This window comes from Sparassis crispa (assembly GCF_003851025.1).
Source record: "Sparassis crispa DNA, contig_000001F, whole genome shotgun sequence".
In the NCBI taxonomy this organism is placed as follows: domain Eukaryota; kingdom Fungi; phylum Basidiomycota; class Agaricomycetes; order Polyporales; family Sparassidaceae; genus Sparassis; species Sparassis crispa.
Genome location: NW_020939748.1, coordinates 2776347 through 2788167, shown reverse-complemented (window position 1 = coordinate 2788167; position 11821 = coordinate 2776347). Strand labels below are relative to the sequence as shown.

Here is an 11821-nt window from a genome sequence, read left to right as displayed (position 1 = left end):
TTGAAGACACAGATCGAGGAACATTTAAGGAGGATTATTTCTCTTCCTACATCATTCCAATAGTGCCGCATGAACCTTGGGAATTTTCGAATATTCCTATCCCCCCTGGAATCAAAGAGAAAGTTATCCAGCTTCTTAAGGAAAAGATGGCTGCTGGAGTATATGAAGCCAGTCAGTCCTCATATCGCTCACGATGGTTTTGCGTGATGAAGAAAAATGGAAAACTACGAATCGTCCATGACCTACAGCTGCTAAACAAAGTCACCATCCAAGACGCAGGACTCCCACCCTCACTGGATGACTTTGTGGAACCATTCGCAGGAAGAAAAGTTTACACTGTTGGAGACCTTCATTGGGGATTTGACGCACGCAAAGTGGACATGAGCAGCTGAGACCTGACATCATTCCATACTCCTTTGGGACTGCTACGAATCACGTCACTTCCCACCGGCTTCACAAACTCGCCTGCCGAATTTCAAAATTGCATGACCTTCATATTGCAAGATGAAATCCCGACCAAAGCAGATATCTTTATTGATGACGTGCCGATCAAAGGAACCGACACCGAGTACCCTGATGCAGATGGGGAACCAGAAGTATTATTGGAGAATCCCGGGATCAGACATTTCATATGGGAACATGCATTGGATGTGCACCGAATTTTGCATCGAATAGGACACGCTGGAGCTACGTTCTCAGGAAAGAAGTTCCAATTGGCCCGCCAATGAGTCCTTATTGTTGGACAAACATGCACCCCAGACCGATGACCAGAAAATAGAGAAAATCCTTAAATGGCCAGTTTTGAAGACAGTACGCGACATGCACACATTTCTAGGACTATGTGGAACCGTACACATTTGGATTCATCAGTAGTCGTTAATCGCCCGACCACTCACTGAGTTGACTCGTCAAACTGTTGACTTTGAATGGACCGACCAGCGACAAGATGCATTCGATGAGCTAAAAACCACTATCACTTTCACACTGGCACTTCGCCCAGTTAACTATCAGGTGAACAATCCTGTGGTACTATCTGTGGACTCAAGCAAGTACGCTGTTGGATTTATATTGGGACAATATGATGATGAAGGCTGAAAGCGTCCAGCGTGCTACGGATCGATCCCCATAAATGAACGAGAGCCAAGATATTCACAACTGAAATTGGAGCTCTACGGACTGTACTGAGCTCTGCGTGCCTATCAGTTATACTTGATTGGAGTACAGAATTTGCAAGTGGAAGTGGACGCAAAATACATCAAGGGAATGCTGAATGAATCGGACTTACAACCCAATGCAACTATCAATTGATGGATACAAGGAGTCCTGTTGTTTCACTTTACGCTCATCCATGTGCCCGCCAACAAACACAAAGGACCCGATGCTTTATTATGACGAGAATTGGCATCTGACAAAGAAGCAAGTGAACATGATGATTCCTGGTTGGACGATATCACATTATACATGGAAATCAGAGCCCGAGGTCAAAGCTATGGATCAGCGCTGGTTGGATACACAAAAGGAACCCACGGAAATGCAGTCAAGGGATACACTGTTACTCGAAGTGATCAAGACAAGGCCCTCAGTGATTACAAGCATTTTCTGCAGACCCTTGAAACACGATTTTTCCCGAACACTCAAAAAAAGCGACAATTTATCCAGAAGGCTTCACGGTTCCTTATGCACAATGGAAAACTATATCGGAGGAATGGACAAAAGCCCCCATTACAAGTCATCCTCTCCACGAAATCCCGACAATCTATTTTGTTTCAGGCACACGAAGGACTTGGACACCGAGGAGAATATGCTGTCATGCAAATCCTGAAGGAGCATTTCTACTGGCCAGGAATATGGAACGACGCACAGCAGCATGTCCGATCATGTCACCAGTGTCAAATCCAAAGTGTACACAAAGTGGAAGTGCCCATCCTGATATCAGCCCCATCCACAATATTCACCAAGGTTTATGTGGACATTATGTTCATGCCGACCGCCAAAGGGCATCGCTATATCATTGCAGCACGAGACGATCTTTCTCGAGCAGCCGAAGGATGAGCGCTACTCAAAGCCAATGCTAAAGCTGTGGCACGATTCATTTGGGAAGAAGTATTTTGCCGATACGGAGCAGTTGGACAAGTAACAACCAACAATGGGAATGAAGTCAAAGGAGCGTTCTCGGAGTTAATGTGCCGCTATGGAATTCCTCAAGTGCGAATATCAGCCTACAATTCAAAGGCAAATGGAGTAGTCGAACGTGGACACTTCATGATACGCGAATCAATTATCAAGGCATGTAACGGACAAGTCAACTGTTGGCCCGATCTCGTACATCATGCATTCTTTACTGACCGCATCACTGTCAGCCACTCAACTGGTTTCTCCCCGTATTATTTGCTGTACGAAGTCCACCCCGTACTTCCTTTCGACCTTACCGAAGCAACATTCATGATGGAAGGATATCATTCAGGAATGACAACCAGCGACCTGCTTGCAATGCGCATTCGCCAACTACAGAAGAGACCCTAAGACTTAGCCCATGCCGCGGACACACTACGTCATCATCGCCTCCAATCCAAAGAAGCATTCGAGACACATTTCAAGCGCCGCCTTACCAAGGACATATACACGAAGGGAGAGTTGGTTCTCGTACGCAACAACACAGTCGAAAAGGAGATGGATCGCAAACACAAAGACCGATATTTGGGCCCCTACGAGGTGGTATGCCGGGCAACGAATGGAGCATATATTCTAAAGGATCTCGACGGAATGCCTTGGAAACAAAGCATTGCTGCATTTCGCCTGCTGCCATACATGCATCGTGACGACCCACACCTTATCGAATTAGCCGAAGAAATAGAAAATTATGAAAATGATGGAAGCAGCAGTTCAGATGACCACTCTGACCATTCAAGCATCAGTGTAGAAGATTCTGATGCTTCATCAAGAACCTGAATGGTCCAAGTAGGGCAACTGGGGTCAGTTGCATTTTTTTCGTGCCGCCCAGATGTCACGCACCAAAAGTGTTTGGCTTGTGAACACGTAACCACCGGTGAAGTGCTCGACGAAGAAGTCACGTGACTAAGATGGAACCCGAGAACATTTGGCTGAGCATGTCACCTGATGCTCACATTATGCTATTGGACAGGAAAAACTCGGAAAGTGCTTTCTCCCTACTTCTCCCTGCTCGCTTTATGCTATTGGACACGGAGGTCCAAAGAGTTTTGTCTTCCCTGTTTCTCCCTGCTCACTTTATGCTATTGGACACGAAGGTCCTAAGACATTTTTCCTTCCTACTTTCCCCTTTGATCACGTGATGCTCTTATTTTGCTATTGGCCAATCTGCCATGTAACACTACTATGTAACGGTCACAACGGGTGACACCCGAGGGGTATAAAAGGACCCCCGAGGCACCCCGACCCTTAGTCTTCTCTCCCCACTTGTAGCACCCCTATAAGTGAAGAGTTCTCCCTCCACTTGTAGCTTACCCTACAAAGTGATAAACTAAAAGAATAGGAGTTTGTTCCACTCCTCCCAGTAACATTGTTACTCGTAATCAAAAGGATCCCGATGAAGTCAGTTCAGCGCAGGCAGTGAGTTGTTACGAACACAACTACTGCACTCTTGTATCGTTTCTGTTGGGTAGTCTAGCACACAGTTGCTAGATACTCAACCCGTTCTCAGAAAGTTCTTGGACAACACGTAGGAAAGTTATCAGCCAGGCACATCGTATTAGGACACGCACACTCAGTAAAGCCCTGCACATGGTTGTAGGCACTCGGAAAGGAACACAGAAGACTCGGTAAGCCCTGCACACGGTTGTAGGCACCTGGACAAGAAGATGAAGAAAACCTGTTAAGCCCTGCACTGGTTGTAGGCATTGTATAAGAAGACAGAACGCAAGCCCTTGCACACGATTGCTAGGCATCCCCCCTCTACATTCCCCCATCTGTATTGTGCAGACTACCATCCTGACTTCAGACAACGAAACACACGTATAGCTCAGGCGTCCCTAACCCACTATCATAAATTTGATATCAACGAACAACTGTGATAGCCCGGCGTACTTTCCCTTTTGCCATGCCTGGTGAACCACAGCGAAGTACCACTTACTTGACCAGGAGTCAAAAGCTCCTCCGGCCAAGGCCCGTGCGTACCCCGAGTTGACAGTGGCGATGACAGCGACAATGAAGTGGGGACCACAGTGATGACAGGGTGGGCCAACATGGCGATGAGCCGGCACCAAAGAAGGCAAAAGGGTTGTGGTATGCACGAGAAGGGCAAGCGGTCCGACGAAGATGAAGACCTCGCTCAACAGCTTCCGGACCAAGCTGCAGAGCACCGCACGATATCAAGGCCGAGGTTGCTGCTGATATTGAGGTGGACGCGCTGGTGGGCGAGCTCACGGAGGAGGGTGCCTGAGGAAGGCATGAAGGTGCAGCTGTGGTTCCCAATATTGTATTACAATCACCCAGGTAGCTGGGTAAAGCCTTGTGCACACTGTCCCACTGTTGTAATATTGTAATTGTACTTAGAGTGGGCAGATTGTAATACAATGACAATTTGTACAAAACACACTTGCACCCAGGCAGGATTGGACCCTTGACCTGCTGGAACATGCTTACATAATCACATACCATAACCACACTCATTCCACTAAGCCATTTGGCCTTGCTAACTACTCAGCCTCAATTTTAAATAAGGCTACTGGCAATGCTGACATATTCCTGGACACGAAGTGGTACAGGTCTCATAGCCTGTATTCCAGATCTTCCGTGTGAAAATTGCCTTATTTGGTTTAGTTCCGGGTCCATCCTGATGAGCCTGGATTTGGCCTGGAAGCTTAAAATGCACCATATACGGCCAGAGCTTCAATTAGGTAGGACTTAACTGTTCCAACCCTAGAAGATATTTGATGGAGTGGTTAAGCAGGGTTTCAGTTGAAGAAAGCAACCTTTAGAATGTCCTGGGACACAGGGACCTAAACGGTTACCCAAACGATTGGACATCGCCGAGATAGGTGCCCGCGGAGATGTTGAACGGGTGCGACAGAGTTCGTGCTGCAGAGGCCTCCCGGACGTGTTTTTGAGCAGGGACTTTTATATACATGTACAGGCATGCTACAGCGTGCAAATGAGCATTTTTGCGAATTTTTTGAGGCCACAGGAGGCCCGGAATTTGAGTGGATGTGTTGCTCTCAGCCAAATTACCTAAAGATACTCATCTACACAAGTGCATAGCAGTTTTCAGGCGAAATTGGTGTGTCTCATGAAGAATATCGCAACTTATTTTTCATGGGACATGCTGTTTTTGGCTGGCGGCCCAGTGGGCTGCGTGTCCCATGGCGAATTCAATTCTGAGGCTCCATGAGACATGCAGCCCAATATGGAAGGTCTCCGCGAACATATCATATCTATTTGCCTAGCGACGGGAGGGAGCACTCAAAGAATGTGGGCGAGGCTCGTGCTGCCTGTCGGCTAGGTGGCGCGCACACTCCAGCCATCAATCCCGTCGCTCTGCCCCTGCTGCTCGCAGCGGGGCGCGCTCAATGACCCCTCACCTGCCAATGGCAGGCGTGTGCCAGGGTGCATGTCCCGGGACATGCATTATGTAAGTGATAAGCCCCAATCGGGCTAGGCTTGCATGTCCCATGGCTACAAAGCCTGAGTGTAAAAGGCGCAAAATGAGTCTAGTGCAATCCAGCGATGAGCCAGGTTGAAGCTGGGATGGATTTATCCAGCCTATTGCCCTTCAGGCATGTGACACACGTCTGACCAGTGTGACACGTTTAAGTCCTTGAGGCTACAATACTTCACACCTCCTTCTTCAAGATAGTCACAGCCTCTGCCATTCTGTAACAGGTTGGTTCTGACGACCATTACTTGTTATGAACTGCTTACTGATTACCTAAGCAAGTTGCTTTTAATCCTCTACACTCACCATCTAGCTGTACTTACTAAGTCTTAGCTTACTTTGGCTATTTATTGAGTCCACTGCAGCCCTGGTGAACCTGAGGATATCGGCTGCTTACACAGCATCATCTCAAACACAATACACTTCTTGAACAACACATTCGCAGTGGTCTGTTGGGTGTGTTCAAGTTCAAGAAATGGTGTGTGAGAGATGATTACGATATGTTCTGATGGCATAGGGTGTGTCCACATTGCGGCCTTCTGCATCTGATCTGTGTTGCTTAGTTCACATAATTGGATGAATGTCAATCAGGTATGTAAGTCACGTTCCACTCTAGCTAAGCCAATTTTGTGATAGTGTTTCACACGTGAACTCATTTTCCATCAGTTTCAATAAGTCTGGATGCCTCTTAGCACACCCAGCTAATTTGAGGTGCCTCTCCATTGGAAGCCTGAGTAAGCTGGTGCATGACTGTTTCCCACTGTCTCGTGTTCAAAATATTTACTCAAAAGTGTCCTTTCGACTTCCTTCACATTTTGACGATTACTAGGCCTGTGTTACGATGACTCAGTATGTTTTGTACTTCACGCTCGACCATCATCCTGGTCATAATCTCTTCCACTATAATCCTCATCCTGAATGCCCCTTGAAGTTCCCTCAGCTGGGCCGATACTCATTGGTACAGTAGAGTACAGCATACCTGGAGTCATCACGGGCATCATTATACTCCAACACACTCGTGTGGTGGTGGAGATATGTCTTGACAACACCAAGTCTTCTCATATCCTAGTCGGCATTCCTTACCGGAACATTAGTTTGACTGGTAAATATGTTTGGGACTTTGTGAAGCACTGTCTTCTGCAAGATTTCCCACATGATGACAATGCTATGGATATACCAGGTGTGCCCTCTCCACTGTTCATACTTTCCATATCCACTCATCATTATTTTCTTGGGTAAAAAGGCATTACGCGACCAGACCAATGTGGTTTGTTGGATGCGACCAAGAAACATGACCATCTGAGCACCTGAAGCATCTGTGCCTCTCAGCCCACACAGGAGGTCACACCTCGTGTGACTCGCATGAATGCTCCTCGTGTGACTCACGTGGATGCTCGTTAATGCTAAACATGAGCTACCATGCTTGATAATGCATATGTGCGTGTTGTCCTGTGCCTAACATCATATCTGACCAGTCTTTATTTAGCTTACTTTCCGAGATACATACATGCACATCGTCAGATAGTATGATGGCACACATAGGCCTGTGGTTTCCTTCTTAGTCAGTATTACACATCATCATTCACTTGTCATCACTGTCTGTCATTGTCAACTCTCATTTTTCATTGCTACCATACAGTCTAAGGAATGTTTGTCTCCTGCAGTGTTGAAGATTACATGGTTTATACTACTAAATGTGTTTTTGAGTCATTGCTAGTTGTTGTGTGTCTTTTAAGGGCATTAATGTTTATCATTTTTTTTGAGATATTATTTGCATATTTTCGCGTCCAGGTCTGCCCGGAGGGCCCTTGCTATATTATAATGTTTTGTAGTGGCCATTACATTCTCCTTGTTACTGATACTTCTAATGATGATTTAATCATTTGCTACTGAGTATTTTGTGAGTCTCTTATTTTTGACTCTATTTTAATTGATATAAATGTGAAATTAGTATTATAATTAGAATATCAATTCTTATAACTGTAATGAAACTATTGTAGATATGAACTACACATTATTAAATGCTTAGATCATCATTAGAAACATCAGTAACAAGGAGAATGTAATGGCCACTGCAAAACGATACAATATATGTCAGCAGGGGCAGTAGCCTTATTTAGAATTGAGGCTGAGTAGTTAGCAAGGCCAAATGGCTTAGTGGAATGAGTGTGGTTATGGTATGTGATTATGTAAGCATGTTCCAGCAGGTCAAGGGTCCAATCCTGCCTGGGTGCAAGTGTGTTTTGTACAAATTGTCATTGTATTACAATCTGCCCACTCTAAGTACAATTACAACAGTGGGACAGTGTGCACAAGGCTTTACCCAGCTACCTGGGTGATTGTAATACAATTCTGGCCACCACTGGTGAGCTACTCGTGACTTTGGTTCAGAATCGGCTCACTGATGCCGCAGCATTTCATAGTTCTTCCACCCATTTCTACGGAGGGTCTTACTGCTGCCGATGTCTCCGCCCTTGCTGTGCGCGTACACGAGCTAATGATCGTGGCTTTACGCGAGATATCAGTCCCCGCAGTGTCCAGCAAGAAAGCGGGACCCTCATCAGTGTCAGAGCCATATCTAGCAACAGCGACGTCAGAAGAATCCGAGCCACATCATGTAGAGCCCGCCGAATCGTCCGTCATTTCCTCGCACCCCGTCGAACCTACAGATCACCCCGAGCCGGAGTCCCAGTCTCAGTCCCATTCTCGCGCAGAGAGCTGTGCGGAGAGCTACGCGTCTGAGGAGACCTCAGCATCATTAGTGGGAAGCAGGATAGACGGGAGCGAGACCGGTACCGAGACTGAGGAAGACGATGGCATGGTGCTCGTTGGGCATCCAAGTAGCGGCTCCGCGTGATGGGCGGCCGTCGCTGCTGGGGAGAATGTCAATCGTGCTCGGTGCTCAGGATCTAACTAATCGGGGACTTGGGGTGCCACCGATTGTTCGGTCTAATTATTTCTTGGTCTTGCGCGTGTCTGTGCTGTTCGGAATGCAGATGCTCGCATGCATAATCTCATGGGGTTGTTGATTGATTTGCGCGCGCGAGCGTCGAATGCTCATGCCCGTTGTGTGCGTGCCCGATTTCGCTCCGCCAATCTACTGCAGATAAGGCATTGGTGCGTCTTCGCGATTTTGTTTTTGTCTCTTGCAGCTACTCCTTCCTGTCAATCTAGGGCGTACCACTTGTAAATCTGGAGAAACCCTGTAATGTGTCGGCCGTCGTCGATACCCACTCGTCCCCCTCGCCAGTAGCGAATCTGATCATGCTCACCAAGTGCTCACTGAGGCTGAGGTGAGCGACTCATGCATTCAAGGCCCCCTTAGCACACTAATTGGGCTTCTTTTTTCATATCCCCATTGGATTGGAGAGGATCACCAACGGAGGAGTGTCAGAAATCTCGAAGCTCTTTTTTCTCTAAGCAGGTACCATTAGGCCCAGTCACTTCTGATAGTGCTATGCATTGTCTCGCCTGCTCACAAACGACTCAACGATTTCTCCAGACAAACAGCTCGAAGCCTTTCCGGCAATATGATACGCGTTGAAGACGTCGTCAGTTTTTTTCATAGCTGCCTACCCCATTCGCCATAGATTTCGGATTGTCGAGACAGCCTGAACAAGCGTCGCTGTTGAATGCAGGTGGCCGCATGCTCGGACGGCTTTCAACACTGTTCCACTACTAGTAACACGCCCCGAAGATGTCTTCGCGGCTCTGCTACTCAGCAATCATGCGCTTACGAAGAGTACCTCACGGAAGGCTTCCATCTCACCTATTTTTTGTCGTCCTCACGCTCGAACTTCCAGGCAAGTTCTAACCGCCCAGGTTGCGAGAGCGAATAGCGTGAATTTTCATCCGTTCATCTTGCGTTGATATTGCATTCCCCGATATGTTCTCCCCATATGTGTTTCGGTACTGATTTATGACCCTAGCAGCAAATTGTCGGCGTGCATAATTTTGGGGGGATCCCCGGTGCAATCTCTCACCGCACATTAAGTTTCCCACTCGAACCCCAAACTGTGGAAGTTAAACAACACTCTATTCGTGGAGCAGGTTTTCGCAAAGTACTCTATGCTGCAATTTGGACACACAGCTCCGAAATCACGTTCGTAAGCCGGGAGAACCGAAGGTATCGTAATACCGCTTCCAAAGGGCATCCAGCTTCTCCTTCGGCAGCCTCTCACGCACCGCGTCCGCCTTTTGCTTCAGCTCGCGCGCGATGGGGCCCCACGGGTTTTTCGTGAGCTTGCCGTCGCGCTTTACGACCTCGCCGTTGACCAGGACAGTATCGACGTCGGCGTTGGTCGCGTGGAACGTGATACCCTGGAAAGGGTCCGCAATCGCAGCGAGGTTGGTAGACTCCGCGTCATAGAGGACTAAGTCCGCTTTCTTGCCGATCTCGATGGTGCCGATAAGGTGCTCCATGTTCAGCGCCTCGGCTCCGCCGAGGGTGGCGAGACGGAACGCGTCGGCGGCATTGTTGTGATTATACTTGGGCGCGCAGTGGCCATTTTTCTCGATTGCCTCGTGGGCACGACCTGAAGGCGGTCAAATGGGATGAAATACGCGTATGAGTTATAAATTTTACCTCTCGCAAATTGCAGTGCAACACGCATTTGGGTGAAGATATCACCTCCATTAATCGACAGAGCGTCCTATAGGCGAACAGGAAAGTTAGGCACAGGTAAATCACGCGAGGAAATTTGGCAAGTGGACGTACAACTCCGAGACCGCATTTAACACCTCTATTGACGGCGTCCATGGCCACAGGATTTCCGTGGGCCATGCCGAGTTCGTCGCAGGGCGTCGACGCGATGGCGCAGCCGTTATCCTTCATGGCAGCCCACATCTCATCGTCCGGGTCAGTGTGGTCGAACAACACGTTACAGTGCGAGAAAAGGACATCCGGACCGAGAAGGCCACCGTCCCTCCAGGTGAGGATCCGGCGCCCTGCGGAAATTACCAAGTCAGGATCAAATGAATATCTGAAGAAATCGACGGAACGTCACCTTTGACGACGTGTGCGGTAATAACCTGCACCGGGATCTCGCGGGCGAACTTCAGTGCTTCCTGGTGCATACTGATTGGCCCTGTGCCGACGATATCGTATCTAAGAAAAACGCAGCAGTGAGAAGTTGTCGACACATTAAGAGTTTGTTACTAACGCAAGACCAAGGGTGACCCGTCCGTCCGGCGTCAGTTTGCCACCGTCCTTCGAGCCCCACTCCTTGAGCTTCTCCATCTGCCACTTGCACGTCTCTTCTTCATTACCGAATTCCATGTTGGGGAACAGCTGCGTTGGAGCACTCTGACGCGCCGGGCACCAGACGACGCGTGCACCTGACTGGATGGTGGCCTCGAGAGACGCCTCAGCATGCTCCGGAGTATTGGCTGCGTGGAAGTGGTCCAGTATGGTGGTCACCCCCGAGTGGAGAGCGTCAAGACAGCCTGCGAGCTGGCCAATACGGACCTCCTCTGCAGTCAGTGCCGGTTGAACGGTCCTGTGGAGTCGGAATTGGAATGAACACATGGTTCTGCGGGCGCTAGGTGAGTAACATACCAGCTCATCTTTACGAGATATTCTGATAGCAGCCAGCTGCGAAGGTTGGTATCTCTGTCAGATCGTGCATGATGCGTTTAGAACACGGAGACTGCGTACTCGCACTGGTCGCCGCGTAGCACGATCGCGAAGACGTGTCTGGGAGGCGATAGTCGGTCAGCAAGCACTTTCGGGATACGACGCGCCCGCCACTACCTGTGTGTGTCGACCATTCCGGGCGTAGTCCATTTGCCTTCACAGTTGATGACCTCGACGTGGGGACCAACATTGATGCTCTCCGCGATCTGGGTGATGATCGAGCCCTCGACCAGCACGTCCGCCTTGAAGCTCTTGGGCTGGTTGTCGGAGCTGAAGGTCGCGATGATGCCGCCTTTGAGGAGATAGGAGGTAGACATGGTCAACTCTGTCTGGGATGGCAGAAGAGTTGTGTCTGGCCACTTATGTATGTAGGGCTACCCCGCATTTGCCGCAGTGTGCGTAATGTGCAGGCATGTGACATGGTGTAGTACTTGTAGTGAAACAGGGCCGTGGGTGGACATGAGGACATAGTTGCCATATAGAATACTGCACCGTCGGTGGCAAGCCCGTTACCGCGTTAAGTGCCATCATGACGAAGCGAGGGTCATCAAATTCAA

General features: G+C 48.6%; 2 protein-coding genes across 2 annotated transcripts; one reads left to right on the top strand and one right to left on the bottom strand.

The window, feature by feature from the left end:
• Window positions 1-8033: 8033 nt before the first annotated feature.
• On the top strand, window positions 8034-8486 carry SCP_0209850 (hypothetical protein; the record flags this gene model as incomplete). Its single annotated transcript, XM_027754896.1, has 1 exon — window positions 8034-8486. The coding sequence occupies one exon, from the start codon at window positions 8034-8036 to the stop codon at window positions 8484-8486; it is 453 nt and encodes a 150-aa protein (XP_027610697.1).
• Window positions 8487-9727: 1241 nt separating this feature from the next.
• SCP_0209840 (Metallo-dependent hydrolase) lies at window positions 9728-11581 on the bottom strand (the record flags this gene model as incomplete). The annotated part of the gene is made up of 8 exons (XM_027754895.1): window positions 9728-10164; window positions 10215-10281; window positions 10347-10576; window positions 10636-10736; window positions 10792-11127; window positions 11187-11222; window positions 11286-11324; window positions 11382-11581. 8 exons carry the CDS (start codon window positions 11579-11581, stop codon window positions 9728-9730), a joined length of 1446 nt encoding a protein of 481 aa, XP_027610696.1.
• Between the last annotated feature and the right edge of the window lie 240 nt (window positions 11582-11821).